Source organism: Neoarius graeffei, chromosome 5 (assembly GCF_027579695.1).
Source record: "Neoarius graeffei isolate fNeoGra1 chromosome 5, fNeoGra1.pri, whole genome shotgun sequence".
NCBI lineage: Eukaryota > Metazoa > Chordata > Actinopteri > Siluriformes > Ariidae > Neoarius > Neoarius graeffei.
Genome location: NC_083573.1, coordinates 84971952 through 84999841, shown reverse-complemented (window position 1 = coordinate 84999841; position 27890 = coordinate 84971952). Strand labels below are relative to the sequence as shown.

Here is a 27890-nt window from a genome sequence, read left to right as displayed (position 1 = left end):
TGGAGGATGCTCTGGACTCTTAGAGTAATGCTTTTATGGCTGAGGACTACAGTTATCATGAACAGTTTTGCACTCAAGTTTCCATCAATGAAGAGTTATAACATCAACGAAACGGACTTCATGTTAAAACTGTTAATATTATAGTCAGGCTGTCTGTTGTTGCCCAAATGAGGATGGGTTCCCTTTTGAGTCTGGTTCCTCTCGAGGTTTCTTCCTCATGTCGTCTGAGGGAGTTTTTCCTTGCCACCGTCGCCACAGGCTTGCTCACTGGGGATAGATTAGGGATAAAATTAGCTCATGTTTTAAGTCGTTCAAATTCTGTAAAGCTGCTTTGCGACAATGTTTATTGTTAAAAGCGCTATACAAATAAACTTGACTTGACTTCAGTCCAGATTTAAAAAGCTTACCATGCTTTTCATCTGGACTTTGGGAAGGCACTATGTTTTCCATCAAGTCTTTGGGAAAACACCACGGACTTTGGGTAGGAGCAATGCTTTCCATCAGGAATTTAAGAAGATACAATGCTTTCCACCAGAAATTTGGGACGGTACCATGGTTTCCATCCAGGATTTGAGAAGAAAGCTCCCAAAGATGATTTCCATCTTTGACCTGAACACTTTTTTTTTTTTCTTCAGAAAATTGAACAGAAGCCCCATCTTTGGGTCTCTTTGACGATCTACACTTGTCTCCTTCCATTCTACACTTTTCTTTAAAAAAAAAACAACACTTAAACCAAACAGACACACTCCACTGACGGTGTATTCTCATCACATATTGTTTTCAGCCCACAAACAATGAAGCTGGGAGATCTTCTCTCTCTTTCTCCGCCTTGAGCAGCTTCTGTTACTGGAGTTAATGACTTGCCAGTGTCGGTGGTGATGAATGTGAAGCAGCTCAGCTCCTCCACGCCATCTTAGAGCTGTCAGAAACAATGCAAGCATGTACTGCAGTCACCGACAATCTGCCCTGAGTGTTCTCGTCCAGACAGCTTGCCACTGTTTATTCTTTCTTACAATATATATTGACTAACTTGTGATTGTCTGCCGAATCCTGAAACACAACACGTGTGACTCGTGACTGATGGATGAAGTGGCCTCTATTTGCTCGTAAATGTATGTATGCAATTTAAATCAGTCTTTGACTCTTATTGAGTCAAGTGGGCGATTTGTTCCACGTTCGTGGTCGAGTCTGAATTGAAATTGTAAAAGAGGTTCACACGAGAGATCGTTGTCAGGACAAGTCTGTTATTTTCAGCTACTTTTCATATAAATTAATGTTTGGATGACATGTAATTAAGGCTCTGACAGTAGGGGTGTGTTTTGAGACGGAGGTGATTGACTGGTTTTTTTTTTTTTTTTTTAATAACAGCCAATGGTTCACTGTTTTTCCTTGGGTTTTCTGATGAAATTTTCATGACCTCTTTCTCAAATCTTCCTGACAAAGGAGTGATGGAGAGGGAGGGAGAGGAAGAGGAGGAGAAAGAGAAGGGGGCCCAGACAGGCTCTCCAGACGTGTTTTGTAGAGGATGATTGTCTGAAAAGGCTGAATGCATTTCCATATAAAGACGGCGAAGCGCTTATTTAGCTGTGCTTGACATTTCGGCAAGAGGCGAAGGTTAAGGGTGAGACTGGCGGAATATTAATATATGTGGCTAATAAACCAGCGCTGGCTGTCGCTTAGCGTCTAGGTGCTCACTTGGCCTTGGAAATGATCACCAGTCAAGGACTTGAGCCAAATTAGAGAGGGAATACACACTTTTTTTTTTTCACGATGCAGATGTTTCCCCATTTAATGCAGGCGTGCTTGATTGCGTGTTAAGCTTCTCTCTTGTTCTCTGAGGAACAGGATAAGGCACAAGCAATGTCATTTGCTTTTTGATAAAAATACACGTTTGTCCCAAAGCTTTGCAGACAAAAACTCTGGCTGTGTTGCCAATAGTAATGACATCGGATATGAGGCCAGAATAAGGAGGACATGATGGAAGACACAGAGAGAGAGAGAGGGAAAATCCACCCTCCCTTTGTATCCGATTAGCTGAAAACTCAAGCCCTGGTGACCTACGGCTGATTGATTATGAGTAATCGATTGCAAACATTTTTTTGCTCTACTATTGCTGCAATGGGACCAGTGAAAGACCGAGTCATTCCTCTCATGTCTGAGGAAATTAGATTAGTGAGAGAGAGAAACCAGGAATGTGTCTGAAAAGTAACAAATGCTGCCTACTCAAGCCGGATTCAGCTCGAACGCTTGCATAATGCTGCCTGCTCAAATCCCTCCGTCTGACTGATGTTTGAAGACGGCGTACACGTAGCCGTCGTTATCCTCGCCATAATCAAGTACAAACAGCTTTGTTGACTATTATTTCTGAAGATTTTTATTTCCTCGGCATGTCGCGTATTTAAGTAATCACTGTACTCTAATCTTTGTGAATTTTAGAGCTCGGTTATATTAGCACAAATGGGCAAGCTAAGTAGCGTATTATTTGCTCGTATAGTGGACAGCTACGTTATTTGTATTGGTTTGATTTGAGATTTTATTTCTGACAGAAAATTGCAGGCTTAGTCTGAATATTTGTTATGGTAGTCCATTGTGTCCGATGACGACTAGGAGGTGTTTAGCTTTTCTTTGCTCGCGTTCGAAATAAAATTACGACCTCATCTTTCACATAATGTTCGACGCCGGCTGCCCATGACGTGACTTGTGTTTTCTTCGATATTTCTCCTCCCGTTTCTCCTCAACTTTTTTTTTTTACCTAATTCTTTCTGATTCACAATCTTTCTCCACTCGTATCTGTTTCTGGATTTCTCTTCCCAGTTCACAGTCTATTCTTTTAAGATGTTTTGTAATTACAGCATTGGATCAAGTTTTGACCCCCAATATTCCCAGAGTTGGACAAAGTACCCAACTTCGTTACTTAAGTCAAAGTACAGATCCCACTGGTCAAATGTTGCTCCGATACAAGTGAAAGTTGTCCAGTCAGATTTTTACTTACGTTAAAGTACTTGCTTTTAAAAATACTTAAGTATTAAAAGTACATTTTTTGTCAACGCATCGTTGTATTATTGCCACAGCGCTTACAAAACCTAATGCCGTTACCAAAGACGTATATATAAATTCACAAAATGAACGCATGCCGTGCCATCATGGTGGTTTAATGTTAAGCTAGCTGGTCAGTGAAGCTCCACCTGACATGCTAGCAAACTCTTTTCAAACTCAAAATCATATTGGGTAGCTAACGCTACTAGAAAAGAAAGATTTCTGCATGGTTTATTTGGCAAGATTATGCTAAAACGTATTTCTGAAAGGACTTCAGATAAGTTAACGTTATTTATGTTAGCGTAACTCCATTTTTTTACATGCTAACCAACAGTGTCCAAGTTAACTAGCTATGTGTTAACGTTAGCCGTGGACAAGGCGACGGCAACTTGGTGGGCAAATCCATAGAAAGTCATTTGCCTAACCAGACTGCATAGCTATTGCAATGTTATCGCTAGCTCTAAAAGCACAAACAACTTCGTTGGAAGCTTTCTCTTGGAATAAAATGTTTATATACCTCAATATGCTTCCGCAGGTTGGATGGCGAGTTTTTGTAGGCTGTGATGTGGTTTGTTTTCGGCAAACATTTAAAACAAAATGAATCTTTAATCTTTTTAGAAAACTGAAACATGGGTTCTAGGTAAAGCCATGGGTGTGTGCGTTCCCCAGAAGAACCGCCTCCTTCCATTCTACCATCAACTGATCGTGTTAAATAATGCTGCTGAGAAATCACTGATCTTGATTTTATCCAGTCTATGGACGTGACGTGACCCTAGTGATTACTGATAGGCTGTCTCAGTGTCACCTGCGAAAAAAAAAAACAATCATGTTTTAGAAAAGAAAAAAACATCCACTTTCAAATCTGCTTCATACTAACGAGTAACGAGGACCTTGACAGAAATGTAGTGGAGTGAAAAGTACGATATTTGCCTTTCAAATGTAGTGAAGTTAAAGTCATAAGTTTAAAAAAAAATAATACTCAAGTACAGATACTCAAAGTGTACTTAAGTACAGTACTCAAGTAAATGTACTTCGTTACTGTCCACCTCTGCACATTCCTTTTCTTTTGGCAAAGTTCTCCATATAAAGGCTTTTGGTAGCCTGCTTTCCTCCATTCTTACCACATGTCCTACCCATCATGGTTGTGATGAGATAACCATGGCTTCCACACTTGGCATCTCAGATCTCGGAATATTTACTGATCTGATTATTCCATAAGGCAAGGAGATGTTTGTGTATGTTATAGCGTATTCACACCTACGTTGTTTGGTCCAGACCAAACGAACCAAATTTCCCTTGGTCCGGACCTTTTGGGTTGGTCTGAATACAAACCAACGAACTCTGGTCCGGACCAAACAAGCGGACCGAGACCGAGCTGCAAGGTCGGACTCGGTCCGGACCAAAGGAACCCTGGTGCGGATCTTTTGGAGGTGTGAAAGCAGACCGGACCTAATCCGACAGTTTTGCTTTTTTGTACCTTGGGAGCTTCCGTCGTTTGTCGAGCATTATGGGAAACAGAGTCTTGACACTCCACCGCAAAGTGCAAACACTGTTTCGGTTGTCAAGGGAACCTTACAACAGTCGTTCAGTCATTCAGACCAGTGGTAGGCTAGACTACAGAGTACAAAAAATGAGTAGCGGGCAAACGTGGGCCGAGGAAGAAACGCGTACCCTTGTGGATATATGGGCAGATGTCCACATATCTGAGCTTTTGGAGAGAAGACACAAAAATGCCGACGTGTTTGCTGTATTCAGTGAGAAAATGAAGGAGAAGGGGTTCACGCGCTCCCCAGAACAACGTCGGCTAAAAGTGAAGAAACTCCGTCAGACCTGCATTAAAATCAGGGACATTCTTTCAAAAAGTGGCGGTACTAGCGACGCAAAAAAGAAATTCATCTATTGCGTGAAGAGCCAGAACTGTCACAACATGATGTGCGCTCATCAGCGCTATCCTCCGTAGCTGCCTTGCCCTTTGACGTCGTCGTTGATAAATTACTTGTACAACAGCATAGTAATCGCACCATTGTGAAAACAGTAAAAACTGGAAAAAGCATATAGCTTTGATGACATTAAAAAGAATAACAGCGCAGAAAGCCTCCATGACTACTTTTGAACTTAACGCTTTGTGCGCGTGTCGTCTCTGACCAATAGCTGAACAACCTCAGGGCGCGTGGCTTTGTTGACAGATTTTGGTCCGCTTACTAAAATGTACAGTGTGAAAGCAAACCGCACCAAAATGAAAAAATAAAAAAAACATTTGGTTCGGACCAAAGCAAATGAACTATCGAACTATCCTGGTCTGAATACACCCTTAGACATCTTGCTAGCTTATAGTTTGCTTACAAACTGATTGGACAGCTAGGGTGTTGGTGATCGAATTTTATTTCTAAGGGGTTAGTTAACAGCTAACCTTACTCTGAGGTAGCGGTCACCTGTCTTGGGAACCATGGTGTTGTATTGCTGCCTTTGAAGCTTATCTGGGACAGATTTGTTTACAGGTAGCATACACTTCGTAAAACTGCATCCTTAAAAAAGTGGGCGGCCTTTCAATTTCATAAAATCGGTAAAATTTAGTTCCTTCTGAAATTTGGTCATTGTGATACGTTTATTTCTGTAATATCTAAAACAAAAAACAGGCCATTCTGTGGCTGGGAAGTTATTTAATTTGAGGGGATTCCCGAGCAAATAATGTGTATGAAATCGCTGGCTTCACGCAGTCAAGCAGACAGAGGAAGTCCGTGTGCGCATGCGCAGGTTTACCTTTGATCGTGCACTGACAGTTCCATCATTCTGTCGCTAAACGAACAGCTGATCACACCGAGGTGCTCGCTGACCGCCGATATTTATTAGTTTGGTCCTGCGTTTCCTTTCCTTCGTATAGAACGTAACGCCTTTTTCTTCTCGCTTTCTTTCCGTTACTGTAGTCGGTCTTTCACGTTTCATTCGCACATTCGCGTCCTCTGTTTTTCTCTCCTGTTTCAAATTTGTATCCCACAATGCCTTGCGCAAACGGGGAAAGCCCACCACGTGATGAGTGACATAGTATCTTGAATTGGGTCACGGTGAAGCAGGAAATAATAGCGGAGAATTTAGGGCCATGTGGCCTTAAATACATAAATTGTTCTATTAAAAAAATAATAATAATAAAATTGGAAGTCTGTGATTTCGAATTCAGTAGCTTTCAGTCCACTAAACAAAAATAACTGGGTGTCGGAGGAAATTCTTTTTATGAACTACACTTGAAAAATCTGAAAGGCAGTACAGCTTTAAGGTTATTTTAGATAGTTATAGGTTCTACTTCAAGGTCGAGGCTTTTTTATTGTCATTTCGGCCATATATATTTGGTACAGAACACAGTTAAAATGACACAACGTTTCTCCAGGACCATGGTGCTCCATTAAACATCACAGGACTACAAGTCTTACAGTACAACATAAAGTGCAAGAGTGCAGTGAGTGCAAACATTATAGACAATAAACTACACACAACATAAAGTGCAGACAACAAGGACAAAAACAGTCCAGTGCCAACCAGTACCGGTCACTGTTAATGGGCGGAAAGTTAGGTATTGTAAACACTGTGTGGAAAAAGTGATTCACTTTGAAATGTTATTTGTCACATGCACAATCATACAGAGTACAGCATGCAGTGAAATGCTTAGTGCATATGCTTATGAGGATAGTTGAGGGGAGGGGGAGTGGTTAAAAAAAGAAGAGGGAGTAACATACAACCCCGATTCCAAAAAAAGTTGGGAGAAAGTACAAATTGTAAATAAAAACGGAATGCAATAATTTACAAATCTCAAACTGATATTGTATTCACAATAGAACATAGACAACATATCAAATGTCGAAAGAGAGACATTTTGAAATGTCATGCCAAATATTGGCTCATTTGAAATTTCATGACAGCAACACATCTCGAAAAAGTTTGGACGGGGCAATAAGAGGCTGGAAAAGTTAAAGGTACAAAAAAAGGAACAGCTGGAGGACCAAATTGCAACTCATTAGGTCAATTGGCAATAGGTCATTAACATGACTGGGTATAAAAAGAGCATCTTGGAGTGGCAGCGGCTCTCAGAAGTAAAGATGGGAAGAGGATCACCAATCCCCCTAATTCTGCGCCGACAAATAGTGGAGCAATATCAGAAAGGAGTTCGACAGTGTAAAATTGCAAAGAGTTTGAACATATCATCATCTACAGTGCATAATATCATCAAAAGATTCAGAGAATCTGGAAGAATCTCTGTGCGTAAGGGTCAAGACCGGAAAAACCATACTGGGTGCCCGTGATCTTCGGGCCCTTAGACGGCACTGCATCACATACAGGCATGCTTCTGTATTGGAAATCACAAAATGGGCTCAGGAATATTTCCAGAGAACATTATCTGTGAACACAATTCACCGTGCCATCCGCCGTTGCCAGCTAAAACTCTATAGTTCAAAGAAGAAGCCGTATCTAAACATGATCCAGAAGCGCAGACGTCTTCTCTGGGCCAAGGCTCATTTAAAATGGACTGTGGCAAAGTGGAAAACTGTTCTGTGGTCAGACGAATCAAAATGTGAAGTTCTTTATGGAAATCAGGGACGCCGTGTCATTCGGACTAAAGAGGAGAAGGACGACCCAAGTTGTTATCAGCGCTCAGTTCAGAAGCCTGCATCTCTGATGGTATGGGGTTGCATTAGTGCGTGTGGCATGGGCAGCTTACACATCTGGAAAGACACCATCAATGCTGAAAGGTATATCCAGGTTCTAGAGCAACATATGCTCCCATCCAGACGACGTCTCTTTCAGGGAAGACCTTGCATTTTCCAACATGACAATGCCAAACCACATACTGCATCAATTACAGCACCATGGCTGCGTAGAAGAAGGGTCCGGGTACTGAACTGGCCAGCCTGCAGTCCAGATCTTTCACCCATAGAAAACATTTGGCGCATCATAAAACGGAAGATACGACAAAAAAGACCTAAGACAGTTGAGCAACTAGAATCCTACATTAGACAAGAATGGGTTAACATTCCTATCCCTAAACTTGAGCAACTTGTCTCCTCAGTCCCCAGACGTTTACAGACTGTTGTAAAGAGAAAAGGGGATGTCTCACAGTGGGAAACATGGCCTTGTCCCAACTTTTTTGAGATGTGTTGTTGTCATGAAATTTAAAATCACCTAATTTTTCTCTTTAAATGATACATTTTCTCAGTTTAAACATTTGATATGTCAACTATGTTCTATTCTGAATAAAATATGGAATTTTGAAACTTCCACATCATTGCATTCCGTTTTTATTTACAATTTGTACTTCGTCCCAACTTTTTTGGAATCGGGGTTGTAAAATGGAATAAATATAATAATTCAAAAATGTGATATTATTTGAGATGTAAATATCCCAGAAACTACATAGTCTAGGCAAAAGACACTCAACAGACTTAATGTTGAGCGATATAAGATTTATTCCTCTAAATTTGAATGAGAAATTCAAAGGTATGTGGAGTCCATGAACGGTTTCACAAATTTTCAATATTCGTGAACCCGCTCGCTCGACCATCTCTTCCGGTCGTACAGATCCTTTTGCCCTGCTGCACGGACAGACAGCCTTCCTCTTTGAACTTTTTGTGCCGTGTCCAAATCTGCATTGCAGTTGGTGCATTTTTAGAGAATTCTGTCATAAACGCACGCTGCAGTCTTGTTCGACTGTGTTCGAGCGTACTCTAACACACAAAACGCCTTTTCTTTTCCAGTGAATAGCATTTCTATACCTAAAAAGATAAAAACAAAAAACATTCAATATAAAATTTTGACATGTTTCCACACATGCTGTTAAAATTTGAGGTCAATTGAATGAGAATTGGCAAAGTTATGAGATTGTGAAATGATATCAATTTTTTTTTTGAAACGCCCTGCGTAGCTCGAAAATATACACTGTAGAGTATACAATATACAGAATATGTATAAATGTATTACACAAAAGAAATATATTGCACTATAACGAATGTGTTCATGTACCGTATATTGCATGAAAATTGGGTTTCACTCTGCAAAGATTGCAGATTGCAAAGACTACTTGGAACCCTCTCTGATTGATTTGGTGCTGCATCGAGAGGGATGAATCAGGCAACTGCTATGGTTCTGAATTAAAGCGAGACTGCCTTTCAGATTTTCAAGTGTAGGTTATAAAAAATCATTTTCCCCGACACCCAGTTATTTTTGTTTAGTGGACCGAAAGCTACTGAATCCGAATCACAGACTTCCAATTTTATTTTATTTTATAATAGAACAATTCATGTATTTAAGGCCACATGGCCCAAAATTCCCCGTTATTTTTTCCTGCTTCACCGTGACACAATTCAAGATACTACGTCATGCATGACGTGGTGAGCTTTCCCTGTTCACGCAAGGCATTGTGGGATACAAATTTGAAACAGGAGAGAAAAACGGAGGATGTGAGTGTGCGAATGAAACGTGAAAGAGTGACTACAGTAACGGAAAGAAAGCAAGAAGAAAAGACCTTATGTTCTATACGAAGGAAAGGAAACGCAGGACCAAACTAAAAAATATCGGTGGTCAGCGAGCACCTCGGTGTGATCAGCTGTTCGTTTAGCGACAGAATGATGGAACGGTCAGTGCATGCTCAAAGTAAACCTGTAGATGGCAGTAATGCAATACTGGATGCCAGCTGCTGGAAAACCCAAAAGAAGGAGGTGGTAAATCTGCGCATGCGCACACGGATTTCCTCTGTATGCTTGACTGCGCGAAGCGAGCAATTTCATGCACGTTATTTGCTCGGGAATTCCCTTAAATTAAATAACTTTTTTTTTTTTTTTTAGATATTACAGAAATAAACATACATCAGAATGACCAAATTTCAGAGGGAACTAAATTTCACTGATTTTATGAAATCGAAAGGCCGTCTTGCTTTAAACATTTAAGCCTGTAGATGGCGAGTCATGAAGACCTTGTGTGTGGGACATGCCTCAGTTTCTGTTTTTCATTCTCTACAGGATGAAGAGGAGGAAGAGAGGAGGAGAGACGAAGGCAAGAACGGACGAATAGAACCGGTGGGACGAGCCGACTCGATCTCTCTCGAGTAAGCTCAGAAGCCGAGGCTGCATAATGAAGCGTTATGAGGACTTGTTTTTTTTTTGAATCTCCATTTTATCTCCAGTCTAATGCAGACTCTGTTAGCCATCAGTGGATCTAGAAATCATTTCTGGCTTGTGGTTTGATTAATTTCAGATTCAGTATCAACAAATGCAGCACAGGGCTAAGAAAATTGTCTGTTATTGGAACACTGTTCTCTTCACATGCAGTCTCCTGCACAAGCATCTGACTTACAGGCTTATTTTATTTATATATATATATATATATATATATATATATATATATATATATATATACACACAGTGGCATGCAAAAGTTTGGGCACCCTTACTGAAAATGTCTGTTACTGTGAATAGTTAATTGAGCAGAAGATGAACTGATCACCAAAAGGCATAAAGGTAAAGATGACACATTTCTTTTCAGCGTTTTCTGCAAGATTTGTGTATTATTTTTGTTTTTTTACAATTGGAGAGTGAAAAAAGAAAAGGAATACCATGTGAAAGTTTGGGCACCCCAATACATTTGAGTTCTCAGGTATCTTTTACCAAGGTTCCAGACCTTCATTAGCTTATTGAGCTGTGGCTTGTTCAAATTCTTCGTTAGGAAAGGTCAGATGATGCCGATTTCAAAGCTGTATAAATTCTCTGACTCCTCAAACTTGTCCCTAAAATCAACAGCCATGGGCTCCTCTAAGCAACTCCCTCGCATTCTGAATAATAAAATAATTGATGCTCACAAAGCGGGTGGCACGGTGGTGTAGTGGTTAGCGCTGTCGCCTCACAGCAAGAAGGTCCTGGGTTCGAGCCCTGGGGCCGGCGAGGGCCTTTCTGTGTGGAGTTTGCATGTTCTCCCCGTGTCCGCGTGGGTTTCCTCCGGGTGCTCCGGTTTCCCCCACAGTCCAAAGACATGCAGGTTAGGTTAACTGGTGACTCTAAATTGACCGTAGGTGTGAATGTGAGTGTGAATGGTTGTCTGTGTCTATGTGTCAGCCCTGTGATGACCTGGCGACTTGTCCAGGGTGTACCCCGCCTTTCGCCCGTAGTCAGCTGGGATAGGCTCCAGCTTGCCTGCGACCCTGTAGAAGGATAAAGCGGCTAGAGATAATGAGATAAGATGAGATGCTCACAAAGCAGGAGAAGGCTACAAGAACTTAGCAAAGTGTTTTCAGGTAGCTGTTTCCTCAGATTGTAATGTTATTAAGAAATGGCAGTTAACAGAAACAGTGGAGATCAAGGTGAGGTCTGGAAGATGAAGAAAACTTTCTGAGGTGGGGTTTACAATAGACCGTATCAGCGGATCATCAGATTAACGTTTTTAAAACGATTAGTGTGCACACAGCAACGCCAATACACGATTCGCGTGCACACAGCAACACCAATGCTCGGCTCCGCAGGCATCCTGCGCTCCAAATCACTCCGCCCTGAACAGCGAGTGCTCTCTGGAGGGTGCGCACTCCGGCCCTGCGCAGCTCACAGAGCGCGCGAGTGAAGTGCACAAGCAATGATTGGGGACTGAGCCGCTGTGTGTGTGATCCCAGCGCATATCACTTACCACTTGCAAGTGGAAGGATGGCAAGCCTAAAGACAATCATAACTACACAATGGGCAGTATTTGCATCAGTATTTGCAGTATTTTCATACTTTTATACTCTTTAATGAAAGGTGATACAAGGCGGAAGTCTGCGCCGTTTTTCAGCAGTCGCGTCACATGACCAACGCCAGCGAATCAGGAAGGTGGATGTCACAGTGACGTTGTCCAATGACGATGCCAGCTAGAGCTCAGCACAGCGTATCCACGTATTCTCAATGTTCACACAGCACCGGACCAGACACGATCTGGATTGAATACGTGGACCCTGGCGGATTCCCGTTTCCCGGCGTTTCCAGGCGGTTTAATGTAAACGGACAGTGCATCCGCGAAGAAAACGAGACAGATACGGTCTAATGTAAACTTGGCCTGAAAGAACTGCTCGTTGGATTGCTAGAAAGGCAAATAAAAACCCCTGTTTGACTGCAAAAGACCTTCAGAAAGATTTAGCAGACCCTGGAGTGGTGGTGCACTGTTCTACTATGCAGCGACACCTGAACAAATATGACCTTCATGGAAGAGTCGTCAGAAGAAAACCGTTCCTGCGTCCTAGCCACAAAATTCAGCGTCTGAAGTTTGCAAATGAACATCTAAATAAGCCTGATGCATTTTGGAAACAAGTCCTGTGGACTGATGAAATCAAAATAGACCTTTTTGGCCACAATGTGCAAAGGTATGTTTGGAGAAAAAAGGGTGCCAAATTCCAGGAAAAGAGCACCTCTCCAACTCTGAAGCATGGGTGTGGATCGATCATGCTTTGGGGTTGTGTTGCAGCCAGTGGCACAGGGCACGTTTCACTGGTCGAGTGAAGCATGGATTCGGATAAATACCAGCAAACTCTGGAAGCAAACATCACACCATCTGTAAAAAAGCTGAAGTTAAAAAGAGGACGGGTCCTACAATAAGACGGTGATCCAAAACACACCTCAAAATCTACAATGGAATACCTCAAGAGGCACAAGCTGAAGGTTTTGCCGTGGCCCTCACAGTCCCCTGACCTAAACATCATTTGAAAATCTGTGAATAGCTCTCAAAAGAGCAGTGCATGCAAGACAGCCCAAGAAACTTGTAGAACTGGAAGCCTTTTGCAAGGACGAATGTGTGAAAATCCCCCAGGTAAGAACTGAAGGATTATTAGCTGGCGACAAAAAGTGTTCACAAGCTGTGATACTTGCTAAAGGGGGTGTTACTAGGTACTGACCATGCAGGGTGCCCAAACTTTAGCTTCAGGTCCTTTTCATTTTTTGGTATTTTACGCCTGTAAATGATGGAAATAAAAATGTAATCTTGTGGAAAATATTCAAGAAATGTCTCGTCTTTACCTTTATGCCTTTTGGTGATCAGTTCATCTTCTGCTCACTTAACCATTCACAGTCACGGACATTTTCAGTAAGGGTGCCCAAACTTTTGCATGACGTGTGTGTGTATATATATATATATATATATATATATATATATATATATATGTGTGTGTGTGTGTGTGTGTGTGTGTATATATATATGTATATATATATATATATATATATATATATATATATATATATATATATATATATATATACACACACACACGTACGTACGTACGTGTGCGGCCTGCTGCAGGCCTGAGTCTGATTGTAATCACTTAATTGAGGTGTCTATTTGGATTCCTCATCGACCCGCGTGTCTTAATAGATGTCTGGATTATAGATGGCCTTGTGTAGAAAAAGATCCAGACACGTTGAAGTGCACAGCGGTGAGCCTTTTCAACCTCTCTCTGAGGGGGGAAAAAAACCCTCCAGTATCATCCTGTTTTCTTCTGTTATCCTTTGTTGTGTGGTTTTGTTGTTGCTGTTTTTTTTTTTTTTTTGTTAATCTGTCCTCCCTGGCTGTCCTGCAGTGACCTGCTCAAACCAGTGGAAGTGTCGAATGGCGGCGGGCCACTGGGAATCCACGTCGTGCCGTTCAGCTCCAAAGACAGAAGGTAAATTGCATTTCGTCCATGACAAACTCGTTACCCAGTTAGCATGTTGGCCATAACCACATGTGGTCTTTTCTTCAAACTCTATTACCCATCTTTCTTTCTCTCCTTTCATGCTGTTATTGAATGTTTGGAACGCGACTGTGTTAGCCACGTCGCACCACGTCGTCCTCGACCCTCCCACATCCTTTTCTGTCCTTTTCCTTTCTCACAGCTCCTCTCCAGCTTTTGACAGTTACCGACATTGTTCTGTCTGTCTGCAAAGCATATCTTATCAAAGGACACGCTTTTCTCCAACAATGTGAGGCATATTTTCTCTCCTCCGCAACAATGCACGACTGAAACATGGGCAATTTCTCCTTGACTGCGCATAGCATTTTCTATGGCTCCCTTCCAGAGCTCTCACTGAATAATAAATTGAAGATTCAATAGCTGGGGTCTTGAGAGAGTTCACTCAGGATGGTAGGAATGATTCTGCCACTTTGCATCCCTCTATACACTGCGGGAAGGGACGCAGGACTCACAGCGAAGAATGAGACGCAGCTTTACGGTCATAGAGGGGCGCGGAACACGGCCAAGCCAATCCAGCTAAAGCGCCAGACCCAATCAGGGTAAAAGCTCATCTCGAACGGTGACAGTAGCTCCTTCGGTAACGGCCCTGTGTTTGCCCAAGGTCGCCTTGAAAAGTCACGAACAAATGAACGAAAGTCTGCTTCGTCATCAGATGTCCTGGTTACGAGGCCTAAAAGGATTTTTTTTTTCTCTCCGGAGCTTGAGATAGGAGCAATAAATAGTTGACCTTTTCTAATGGAGATTACTGTTGGAAAAAAAAAAAAGATCTCTTGAATTTAAAGCCCATATAAAATAAACGAAGTCTTAAAATAGAGGTCTTCTGAATATTGTTTAGATTTAACCTCTTTAGAGTATAATATTAGATTAATAATGATGGATAAATATTTTTCCAAGACACTAAGCATTAATGCTTTGGTAATTCAAAGAGAATATTGTTGACTTAATTTTTTTAAAATTTATTTTTAACTCGTTTTATTTTTTAAATTTAAAATCAAAATGTCAACACATTGCATGCCTTCCAAAAGTGATCTGATCTCGTCCCTCCCTGCCTGAAATTCGTCTTCAGATGCTGCATTACTCCTGGATGCTCTGTGATCAGTGGCAAACTAACAAATATCTCGAACCAGCGCAGTCAGCTGTGCATCACATCCCGCTAATGACTTCATCAGGGCCAATTGCGATGTCTCTCAGACTGCTGTCTCTCATTAGCATTTGGACAGAGGCCAGAGGGGTCAAACCAATCGCGCACACAGAGAGAGAGAGAGAGAGAGAGACTTTTAAAAATAGATGCCATCTTCATTATGAGACTGGAGCCAAGCATCTGCTGTTAAGACAATATGCATGTGTGTGTGTATATATATATATATATATATATATATATATATATATATATATATATATATGCGTGCTCTCTTCAAGGGTTCTGAATACATTCTTCCAATAATGAGATCTCATCCCGTGACCAATGTGAACTGTAAACAACCAGCAGTGTAATTGCGGCGCACAAATGGATCCTGATTGCATTATTATTCAATTAAAGGCAGCGGAGGAGAACAGGTGGTCTCCTTCTCGCTAAGGATTCTGGGCCATCGCTCAAGTGGCGAGCGGCTCTGCCACCGATCGGATAATGATGGAGCTGCAGATTCAGCCAGTCACGTCTGAGCATCTACTAATGACTGCAGCTGGGGCAGCTCCAGATTGAGATCCCACTACCCGACTGAGAAACCTTGCTCATATTCTTGTTGTTAGCGCTGAAATAATTTTAATCAAACATGGGGCCGAAAGGCTGGGTCGAACAGGGTCACTTCAATCTTCTTTACTTCAAGCCAACATTAATAGCTTATGAATAATGAAGCACAGCAGATCCCAGATCAGTCCTCTGGGAGTTTAGCTCACACCCCTGGTCAGTCGTTGTCGACTTTATGAAGATAAAGCATGTGTGGCTCCACTTGCGCATAATAGTACATCATTACCTTGTAAGTATTTAATTTCCTAAGGCTACAAAAACAACAGCTGTCTGCAGGAGTTGTGTTACACCTCTGTGATGATGCTGTGAGGACGTTTGAGACCATTTGTTTGTCTGTGGGCTTCTAGTCTCCTTTTGTTTCTCTCAGTCTCAGCCTTTCTGCCTGTCTATATTTAACAGCTGTTCCACAAAATCGAGTCGTACCTGAGCTGATAGCCTACGAAGCGTGTAGCACTGAATTGACTATAAGCCATATACAGTGGGGCAAAAAAGTATTTAGTCAGCCACCAATTGTGCAAGTTCTCCCACTTAAAAAGATGAGAGGCCTGTAATTTTCATCATAGGTACACTTCAACTATGAGAGACGGAATGGGGGGAAAGAATCCAGGAAATCACATTATAGGATTTTTAATGAATTAATTGGTAAATTCCTCGGTAAAATAAGTATTTGGTCACCTACAAACAAGCAAGATTTCTGGCTCTCACAGACCTGTAACTTCTTCTTTAAGAGGCTCCTCTGTCCTCCACTCGTTACCTGTATTAATGGCACCTGTTTGAACTCGTTATCAGTATAAAAGACACCTGTCCACAACCTCAAACAGTCACACTCCAAACTCCACTATGGCCAAGACCAAAGAGCTGTCAAAGGACACCAGAAACAAAATTGTAGCCCTGCACCAGGCTGGGAAGACTGAATCTGCAATAGGTAAGCAGCTTGGTGTGAAGAAATCAACTGTGGGAGCAATTATTAGAAAATGGAAGACATACAAGACCACTGATAATCTCCCTCGATCTGGGGCTCCATGCGAGATCTCACCCCGTGGGGTCAAAATGATCACAAGAACGGTGAGCAAAAATCCCAGAACCACACGGGGGTACCTAGTGAATGACCTGCAGAGAGCTGGGACCAAAGTAACAAAGGCTACCATCAGTAACACACTACGCCGCCAGGGACTCAAATCCTGCAGTGCTAGACGTGTCCCCCTGCTTAAGCCAGTACATGTCCAGGCCCGTCTGAAGTTTGCTAGAGAGCATTTGGATGATCCAGAAGAGGATTGGGAGAATGTCATATGGTCAGATGAAACCAAAATAGAACTTTTTGGTAAAAACTCAACTTGTCGTGTTTGGAGGAGAAAGAATGCTGAGTTGCATCCAAAGAACACCATACCTACTGTGAAGCATGGGGGTGGAAACATCATGCTTTGGGGCTGTTTTTCTGCAAAGGGACCAGGACGACTGATCCGTGTAAAGGAAAGAATGAATGGGGCCATGTATCGTGAGATTTTGAGTGAAAACCTCCTTCCATCAGCAAGGGCATTGAAGATGAAACGTGGCTGGGTCTTTCAGCATGACAGTGATCCCAAACACACCGCCCAGGCAACGAAGGAGTGGCTTCGTAAGAAGCATTTCAAGGTCCTGGAGTGGCCTAGCCAGTCTCCAGGTCTCAACCCCATAGAAAATCTTTGGAGGGAGTTGAAAGTCCGTGTTGCCCAGCGACAGCCCCAAAACATCACTGCTCTAGAGGAGATCTGCATGGAGGAATGGGCCAAAATACCAGCAACAGTGTGTGAAAACCTTGTGAAGACTTACAGAAAACGTTTGACCTCTGTCATTGCCAACAAAGGGTATATAACAAAGTATCGAGATGAACTTTTGTTATTGACCAAATACTTATTTTCCACCATAATTTGCAAATAAATTCTTTAAAAATCAGACGTGATTTTCTGGATTTTTTTTTCTCATTTTGTCTCTCATAGTTGAGGTATACCTATGATGAAAATTACAGGCCTCTCTCATCTTTTTAAGTGGGAGAACTTGCACAATTGGTGAATGACTAAATACTTTTTTGCCCCACTGTATGATGAGATTGAGTGGGACAGTTTTATTCTATCCACAGTCACTGGATTTTGAGAAACGGAGCATTTTTATTTTAATTTTTCGCAAATTCGATAAATTTAAAAAAACGTTACACAAAACGTCCGACAAAATAATTTCCGCTTAGAATGCAAACAAACCGGCGAAATGACAGGAGCAATTGGTGAAAAATGCTGTAGTAATAATTCTTGAAAAAAAAATGTGCTCTTACCATTGGGGTTTTGTTTTCAAGTAGAGTTTTTATTTCATCCTCGGTTGATTCAGCAACACGCTCTGCCATTTTGTTTTTCTCTACTCACGGGATATGAGCTGATATCCTAGTAGTAGAGTAGCTAATCAGAGCACATGGTTGCTCATATCCAGTGAATATGGATAGGATAATTCAGTTTATTTTTTTCGTGGTCTGGTTTCCATTAAATCGTGCACTCCGATTGGCTCGCGAGCAGTCCGGAATCCTACGATACGGACCTTTGACAACTCGCTTGTTCACAACAACAAACATAGCAAATTTTCGTCAACATTTATTTTTGCATTTCTCAGTATGACAGCATTAATTTTACCGCATGGATAGCGATAACGACAGGGTTCACAGCGAAAACGAGTTTTACTCCTCTGATGAAGACGAAATAAAAGAAAACGTTTCAGGAGAAAGCCGAAAACGAGCTTGTTGCAGATTTGTTCGAAATATGGTTTCGCTTTTGGTCGCTGTCATTTTCTGTTAGAATGTGGTAAAAAAAAATTAATGCATTATTGACCAGCTTAAGGTCGGTCCGTATTGTGAAATACCGTGACCTCAGCCCAGAGGCCTCAGTCAGTATTTTCAAGACCTCGGTCATGGTATTTCACGATGTGGACCAACCTTAAGCTGGTAAATGTGTCTGCATGCATATATTTATCTAAATTTTCCCTCATGCCTCATTACTTTGTATATTTTGAGGAGAACAATTATTGATTTCTTTATTTTTCATTCATTCATTTAATGGCTCGTCTGTGGTTATTGGTTTTGTTGTTGTTTTTTTGCTTGTATCTTCATGAATACTTGGTTAAAATGTCAGTGTGTTGCAATGGTACAATGATGTTTTCAAACCCATCTGCGGTAACATGATTGCCTCCTGAGGTCTCTTCTCAGCGCATACACAATATCCGAATCAGACTTTTAAATGCGGGATCAAAAGTCCTTTTAACATGTCTTGTCAAAATCCTTCCCACGCCATGTGGTGCCAATCTCCGTTTCCATAGCCCTCGGCCTCTCACCTATTACATAGTTAGGGTTACAGTGAGGGGCGAGCCCTCTGGTAACCGCGAGAGTTTGACTCCCTACTCGCACCTGTATTGCAGTGTGCCTTGCCAGACGGCAGAAGGTACCATTTTTATGATGGTCTTTGGTATGACCCGACCGTCAGGAGAACTCACAATCTCCCAATCGAGAGGCGGACACGCTAACCACTCTGCCAACTCACGGTTTAATGTGTCTTGTCATACTTTCATTATAAATAGATAACTTTACACGTTTACTCACGAAATGCAACTGAAGGAATTCAGTATTTTATATTTATAACAAATGAGAACAAACAAGTCGGTTACTAAATGTCGATCACCAGCAAATTTAATATCATAGAGATGAGGGATATTCACCTAAAGGCTTAACCAACTGAGCCTCCACCATGATACCGAGATGGTGTCCAAAATCAGAAGCAGTAACCGATGCCAGTCTGTGTAGAAAAGTCATCTGGCAGTGTACACACTGTGTGATTCTGCTTGACTGTACAGTGGTGCTTGAAAGTTTGTGAACCCTTTAGAATTTTCTATATTTCTGCATAAATATGACCTAAAACATGATCAGATTTTTTTAATCTAAAAGTAGATAAAGAGAACCCAGTTGAACAAATGAGACAAAAATATTATACTTGGTCATTTATTTATTGAGGAAAATGATCCAATATTACATATCTGTGAGTGGCAAAAGTATGTGAACCTCTAGGATTAGCAGTTAATTTGAAGGTGAAATTAGAGTCGGGTGTTTTCAATCAATGGGATGACAGTCAGGTGTGAGTGGGCACCCTGTTTTATTTAAAGAATAGGGATCTATCAAAGTCTGATCTTCACAACACATGTTTGTGGAAGTGTATCATGGTACGAACAAAGGAGATTTCTTAGGACCTCAAAAAAAGCGTTCTTGATGTTCATCAGGCTGGAAAAGGTTACAAAACCATCTCTAAAGAGTTTGGACTCCACCAATCCACAGTCAGATTGTGTACAAATGGAGGAAATTCAAGACCACTGTTACCCTCCCCAGGAGTGGTCGACCAACAAAGATCACTCCAAGAGCGAGGCGTGTAATAGTCGGCGAGGTCACAAATGACCCCAGGGTAACTTCTAAGCAACTGAAGGCCTCTCTCACATTGGCTGATGTTCATTAGTCCACCATCAGGAGAACACTGAACAACAATGGTGTGCATGGCAGGGTTGCAAGGAGAAAGCCACTGCTCTCCAAAAAGAACATTGCTGCTTGTCTGCAGTTTGCTAAAGATCACATGGACAAACCAGAAGGCTATTGGAAAAATGCTTTGTGGACTGATGAGACCAAAATAGAACTTTTTGGTTTAAATGAAAAGCATTATGTTTGGAGAAAGGAAAACACTGCATTCCAGCAAAAGAACCTTATCCCATCTGTGAAACATGGTGTTGGTAGTATCATGGTTTGGGCCTGTTTTGCTGCATCTGGGTCAGGACGGCTTGCCATCATTGATGGAACAATGAATTCTGAATTATACCAGTGAATTCTAAAGGAAAATGTCAGGACATCTGTCCATGAACTGAATCTCAAGAGAAGGTGGGTCATGCAGCAGGACAGCGACCCTATGCACACAAGTCGTTCTACCAAAGAATGGTTAAAGAAGAATAAAGTTAATGTTTTGGAATGGCCAAGTCAAAGTCCTGACCTTAATCCAATCGAAATGTTGTGGAAGGACCTGAAGCGAGCAGTTCATGTGAGGAAACCCACCAACATCCCAGAGTTGAAGCTGTTCTGTCTGGAGGAATGGGCTAAAATTCCTCCAAGCCGGTGTGCAGGACTGATCAACAGTTACCGGAAACGTTTAGTTGCAGTTATTGCTGCACAAGGGGGTCACACCAGATACTGAAAGCAAAGGTTCACATACTTTTGCCACTCAGATATGTAATATTGGATCATTTTCCTCAATAAATAAATGACCAAGTATAATATTTTTGTCTCATTTGTTTAACTGGGTTCTCTTTATGTACTTTTAGGACTCGTGTGAAAATCTGATGTTGTTTAGGTCATATTTATGCAGAAATATAGAAAATTCTAAAGGGTTCACAAACTTTCAAGCACTACTGTATATCCCTTCGAGCAGCTTCAGACGAGCACTAATATTAGTGAGGTGAAAGGGCAAGGCCAGGAAATCCAGTTCTCTAAAAACGTGATTGAATAAACAACGTGTATGAACTTGGGACTCGGAAAATAATCGATCGAAACGTAATGAGTGCTTTGGCAGCGCCCGAGATGTCGTCATTTTAGCCTTAAAATAGACTTTACAAAGTCGTCTAAAATGACCAACATCCTTGGCCTCTTCCTCAGGCACTGGAGATCACAGAGGCTGTCGTTTTGAAAGCGACTGAAAAGCTATTTCGAACATGGCGCATGTACATGGTCCGTCATCACAACCTGTAGTCATCAGGTTCGAGGTCAGTTCACAATCGCACCTGATTCCCGTCTCTCTTCTTTAACTCTCCTGCCCGGGCGTCTCTTCCAGGATAACCCTGTCACCATCCGCAGGACACAAGGGCTCACTGAACGGTTTGATGACATGAAGTGAAAATTAAATTGACGTAAATCATACGCTATGGCCTTCGAGTCACCAGATCTCAGCCGTGTTTAACGCCTACAGTACCAGTCAAAAGTTTGTACACCCTTACTCATTCATAGGTGTTTCTGTATCGTGACTGTTTTCTACTGGAGACATCAAAACTGTGAAATAACATCTGGAGCATGATATAAAATCGTGGTAAACAAAGTATTAAACAAAATACATTTCATATTTTGGATTCTTCAGCGTAGTCGGCGTTTACCTTGATGACGCTTTGCACACTGTTGGCGTTATCTTACCCAGCTTCATGAGGTAGTCACCTGGAATGCTTTTCAAAAGTTAATTCGTGCAATTTCTTGCCTTCTTCATGCGTTTTGAGATCAAACATTAAATCATAAAAATACAGTAAATAGCCCTATTCCACAACTGTAGTAATCTGTTATAGATATTTCGGCACTGTCGGAAAGCGGAGCTCCTGGTGAGCGTAAGAGCAAAAATATTTGCAAGAGCACAAAATCAGTCTGAATAGAATATTATCGCATATGAACCATCGAATTGTGTCATGTAGTGTATTGTATTTTGCGTCAATAAATTGCTGCATTGTCTTGTGACAGTGTTTTCAATAAAACTCTTCCTGCGATTATATCCGTCTGTCGCTCTTACATGGCAGAAATGGTCACTTGTCCAACAAGCTAGCTAGCAGACTAATAAAACTGTTTTAACTCGTGTTATATGACACTGTCGTGAATGTTTGTTTTCCGTAAAATGTGTGAGTAAATAATCATATTTTTTAAAAAAAAAGCAAATTAAAAATGAGCGCCATCTTAAAAAAAAAAAAACTACTGTATCTTATGTAAATAAAGATACAGATGTCGTTGTCCAGTGGACAAGTGTTTGAGATACGTTGCCTTACACTTATGATCGGGTTCCCTGTGGTGGTACCGGTACACGTTCGTCAGTCGTACGATCAAAAATCAGATCAATGCATTTCTCTTGAGTTTGTGGTTCTGCTCGGGCTCCGCTATTACAACCCTGATTCCAAAAAAGTTGGGACAAAGTACAAATTGTAAATAAAAACGGAATGCAATAATTTACAAATCTCAAAAACTGATATTGTATTCACAATAGAACATAGACAACATATCAAATGTCGAAAGTGAGACATTTTGAAATTTCATGCCAAATATTGGCTCATTTGAAATTTCATGACAGCAACACATCTCAAAAAAGCTGGGACAGGGGCAATAAGAGGCTGGAAAAGTTAAAGGTACAAAAAAGGAACAGCTGGAGGACCAAATTGCAACTCATTAGGTCAATTGGCAATAGGTCATTAACATGACTGGGTATAAAAAGAGCATCTTGGAGTGGCAGCGGCTCTCAGAAGTAACGATGGGAAGAGGATCACCAATCCCCCTAATTCTGCGCCAACAAATAGTGGAGCAATATCAGAAAGGAGTTCGACAGTGTAAAATTGCAAAGAGTTTGAACATATCATCATCTACAGTGCATAATATCATCAAAAGATTCAGAGAATCTGGAAGAATCTCTGTGCGTAAGGGTCAAGGCTGGAAAACCATACTGGGTGCCCGTGATCTTCGGGCCCTTAGACGCCACTGCATCACATACAGGCATGCTTCTGTGTTGGAAATCACAAAATGGGCTCAGGAATATTTCCAGAGAACGTTATCTGTGAACACAATTCACCGTGCCATCTGCCATTGCCAGCTAAAACTCTATAGTTCAAAGAAGAAGCCGTATCTAAACACGATCCAGAAGCGCAGACGTCTTCTCTGGGCCAAGGCTCATTTAAAATGGACTGTGGCAAAGTGGAAAACTGTTCTGTGGTCAGACGAATCAAAATGTGAAGTTCTTTATGGAAATCAGGGACGCCGTGTCATTCGGACTAAAGAGGAGAAGGACGACCCAAGTTGTTATCGGCGCTCAGTTCAGAAGCCTGCATCTCTGATGGTATGGGGTTGCATTAGTGCGTGTGGCATGGGCAGCTTACACATCTGGAAAGACACCATCAATGCTGAGAGGTATATCCAGGTTCTAGAGCAACATATGCTCCCATCCAGACGACGTCTCTTTCAGGGAAGACCTTGCATTTTCCAACATGACAATGCCAAACCACATACTGCATCAATTACAGCATCATGGCTGCGTAGAAGAAGGGTCCGGGTACTGAACTGGCCAGCCTGCAGTCCAGATCTTTCACCCATAGAAAACATTTGGCGCATCATAAAACGGAAGATATGACAAAAAAGACCTAAGGCAGTTGAGCAACTAGAATCCTACATTAGACAAGAATGGGTTAACATTCCTATCCCTAAACTTGAGCAACTTGTCTCCTCAGTCCCCAGACGTTTACAGACTGTTGTAAAGAGAAAAGGGGATGTCTCACAGTGGTAAACATGGCCTTGTCCCAACTGTTTTGAGATGTGTTATTGTCATGAAATTTAAAATCACCTAATTTTTCTCTTTAAATGATACATTTTCTCAGTTTAAACATTTGATATGTCATCTATGTTCTATTCTGAATAAAATATGGAATTTTGAAACTTCCACATCATTGCATTCCGTTTTTATTAACAATTTCTACTTCGTCCCAACTTTTTTGGAATCGGGGTTGTATATCAAGAACCGCTCAACTAAGTAAAGAGAACCAACATCCATTATTTTAAGACATGAAATGTCTTTTAATTAATAAAAATAAAGAGAAACCATTGACTCAGAAGCTGTGTCCAAACATTTGTCTGATCCTTTGTGTGATTTTGGAGTCATGTGTTGGACAGTGCTCTTCACCCACCATCAACAGAACCCCAGTTGAAGGAGTATTTTTAGGAGGAACAGTGTTCTTCGCTCCAGTACGGTTCCAGACACTTTTAGAACAAGGAACATTGAAGTTGTTTTGGCAGCTTGTTGTTTTCCAACACCTTCCTAACACACCTAATGTTTTTTTTTTTCTTCTTTACACGTGTCAGCTTTCTGCATAAGTGGAGTTGTTGGTGTTTCTCACACATTCATCTCTCAGTTTTTCGTAAAATGTCTGAAGCGATGGGTCTCGATCTGTGTCTAAACAACCACGTTTAACTTCCAGCAGAGCTTGACTGACTGTGAGCTCATGGTATATTTCATTTATCCTTACACACACACACCCCAGAACTCTAAGAAGATCATCTGATTTACTTTTACCATTTGAAGTGAAAGGTAAGGTGATGGAAAGGAATACTGATGCAGTTCAGACTTTTGCATGTAGCTTCTTAAGACCCTCTCTTCTCCCCATTCACTTTTTAAACTTGTCAAATGTGACTGAGAAATGATCGCATCTCAGGGTTTGTGGATTACTCACGACAGTGCCCTTCACAACACAGCCACGAATCTGACACCGTAGCAGTTGAGAGAATTTCTATATGTCAAACCTCAGCTCCAGTTTCTCTTGTCAGTTTTGATGTGTGAAGATTCATGGCTAAGCCTCTGAGCAGCTCAGTGGAATATCGCTTGGCTGAGATTTATTCAACCTGACTCATATTCACAGTAGAACATCACCTTCATATCACCTCTGCTTCCTTCTTAATAAAGTTTAAAGTTTGGCTTCGGAAATTCGCCAACTCGTCGTTGCTCATTCAGCCCTCTTTATACAAGGATGGAGGCGCAGACGGTTTTCTATCTGTCGTCTGTCCAAGCCTGTGGAGCTCGAGTGCACGGTTCTAGAGCCATGTTTTGTGGGTGTACAGTACTTACTGCTCTGTGGTCATTTTTGTGGTGATAATTTTGTTTTTTATTGCGTGCTCCGGACTAAGAGTGTAAGAAAATCTGAAATAATTATAGTTTTAGGGCCCCGGTCCCACAACACCAATAACTATCCGTCTGCCTGAATGTAGTTCCAGTCTGGAGCAGAAACACAACTATAATCCCGACTATTATATCGCTTAGTCCTGACACTCAGGGAAATAAACGCATGCAACTTAGGAATAGTCATGGAAGTAGCACATTATTCCGGGTCGTACTGCACAGCTGGGACTCCAAAACAGCCCATGTACACACTCCAGCGGTTGATACAATACAGATAGGTCATGGATTACGGAAATATTATTAAAAATACGGAGTGGTTACGGATGCTAATAAGTAACGGATTGCTCACGGACGTTTCAGTATATTACAGATTGGTTACCGATTTCATACAGATAACGCATCACGGATAAATGTTTGGATTGCCGAAGAAATTGATAATTAAAATATCTTGTCTGCATTTATATGTATACTTTATTAATTTACTATTGATATTTCATGGAAAATATCATATATCTGTGAATAAAAGATCTGTACTTTGTATGATATTTTTTATTTTCCGTGAATCCATGATGCAACAAGGATGTATAAAGATGCCCCGACGGAAAAATAGGATGTGCTCGGACATCATCACATGTAAACAGTTACCTGATTGGTCAGATGTTTTATTGGATCAGGTCCAGGCCGGGAAAAATCGCTCTAGAAGCAATCTCAGTGATACAGATAAACCCAGACCTGGGCTATAGGTATCGTTATCGGTCTGGTGTGAGCACCAACCACATAAACTACATTAAATTATAAATTTTATTTATAATTGTCGGTATAGTTATCGGTCTTGTGGGACCAGGCTTTTAATGTTGAACTATACCAGTATACATAATAATGTCACTTGTACACACCTTTCAGCCACAAGCACAATCACTTGTTAAAATTAGTTTCACTGTAGTATTGTATATCAACAGCATTAAAATTGAAATAAAATCTGGATCCTTTTCATTCAAACATGTATTATAAAAAAATAGTATTTTAACTTGGTATATTAAATTAAATAACTGATTGATATGTATCATACTTGCCAACTTTTCAAAATTCTCATGGGGGAGAAAAGTGCGTGAACGACATTTTCAATTGGACGAGGGTCTGATGCGCGGTTGAAACGATAAAAACAGTGGATCCCAATTAATTGCAAACCATTTTGAAATTTATACAATTAGTTTTTGAATTGTTGATATTGTTCTATCAGTTACTCTAGCTTATGGGATTCATGTATCAGGCATGAGAGAGCTCAGAGTGAAAAATCTGAAATAATCCTCTTGTCTTGAATTTTAATACAGTATAATAACAATGAAAGGGAAGTCTTAAATCAGATTTTTAGCTGAAAAGTCTCATGCCTGAATATTGTATCCATACAGAGACCCACAGAAAATAACACAAGTGATGCTTTTGAAGAATGTTTATCATTTCTTCAAATAGTCGCAGTGAAAAGTATTATTGGATTGCATCAAATGTGTTTTCCTTCTGTAAGCTCATATATAAAAATACACACAACTCTATCATATATAAATTAAATACAATTTTAATAAGATTTAACCAAAATAGTAACGGCTCAATTAAATGAATACTGCACTGTCTTAGTACGACTAAAATGCATCTCTCTCACTAAACACTTTCCAACAGAATGTTTAATGGCACTATAAATACTACCATACTATCAAAACATACACTACCGTTCAAAAGTTTGGGGTCACTTTGAAATGTGCTTATTTTTGAAAGAAAAGCACTGTTCTTTTCAATGAGGATCACTTTAAACTAATCAGAAATCCACTCTATACATTGCTAATGTGGTAAATGACTATTCTAGCTGCAAATGTCTGGTTTTTGGTGCAATATCTCCATAGGTGTATAGAGGCCCATTTCCAGCAACTCTCACTCCAGTGTTCTAATGGTACAATGTGTTTGCTCATTGCCTCAGAAGGCTAATGGATGATTAGAAAACCCTTGTACAGTCATGTTAGCACAGCTGAAAACAGTTGAGCTCTTTAGAGAAGCTATAAAACTGACCTTCCTTTGAGCAGAATGAGGCTACATCCACACGACAACGGCAATGAGATTTTATTTTATTTTTTTAAATATCGCGTCCACATGGGCAACGGATCAGTAAAATATCAGGTACATATGGCAACGCAGCGCTTGCTGAAAACGATGCAATACACATGCCACACCTCTACGTGCGCTGTAAGACAGTCCCATCGGAGACACCAGAACAATAGAAGTAGCCGCATGCGCATAAACCCCTTCTTCTGTAGCATTAGCCACAAAGTTTTGATTATTAATCAGTAGCGTAAAACGAAAGACGCGGAAAGAGGAATGAACGGGGGTAGATGGAAGCCGGTACGCCAACATTCTGATATCCTCCAGAATTCTTTAATGGTCCGGAATAAATTGAATGCTACACGTTGATGGATTACTTTGTTCTTCTACGCCCTTTTTGAGGAATGTATTGTTGGACTTAAACCAACATCTGAAGAGGTGAGATCGCTCCTTTTTTTTTTCCCTATTTTTGCTGGCGGGATTGTTTTTGGAAAGCGCACGGGTGGTGCACGGTTTGGTACTGCTTCCGCAGTGTTTGGACTAAAGACTCTGCCCTAAGGGCTATTCTCTCTCTCTCTCT

The 27890-nt window shown here is 41.0% G+C and overlaps 1 protein-coding gene across 5 annotated transcripts in view; it reads left to right on the top strand.

Moving 5' to 3' along the window:
- The window catches only part of pard3aa (par-3 family cell polarity regulator alpha, a), a 1023559-nt gene that overhangs the window by 490302 nt on the left and 505367 nt on the right, over positions 1-27890 (top strand). For all 5 annotated transcript variants that reach the window (XM_060922480.1, XM_060922479.1, XM_060922478.1 and 2 more), the window contains 2 exons: positions 10038-10123; positions 13604-13687. In XM_060922480.1, the coding sequence (XP_060778463.1) occupies positions 10038-10123; positions 13604-13687 (170 nt within the window). The remainder of the gene's footprint in view (positions 1-10037; positions 10124-13603; positions 13688-27890) is intronic.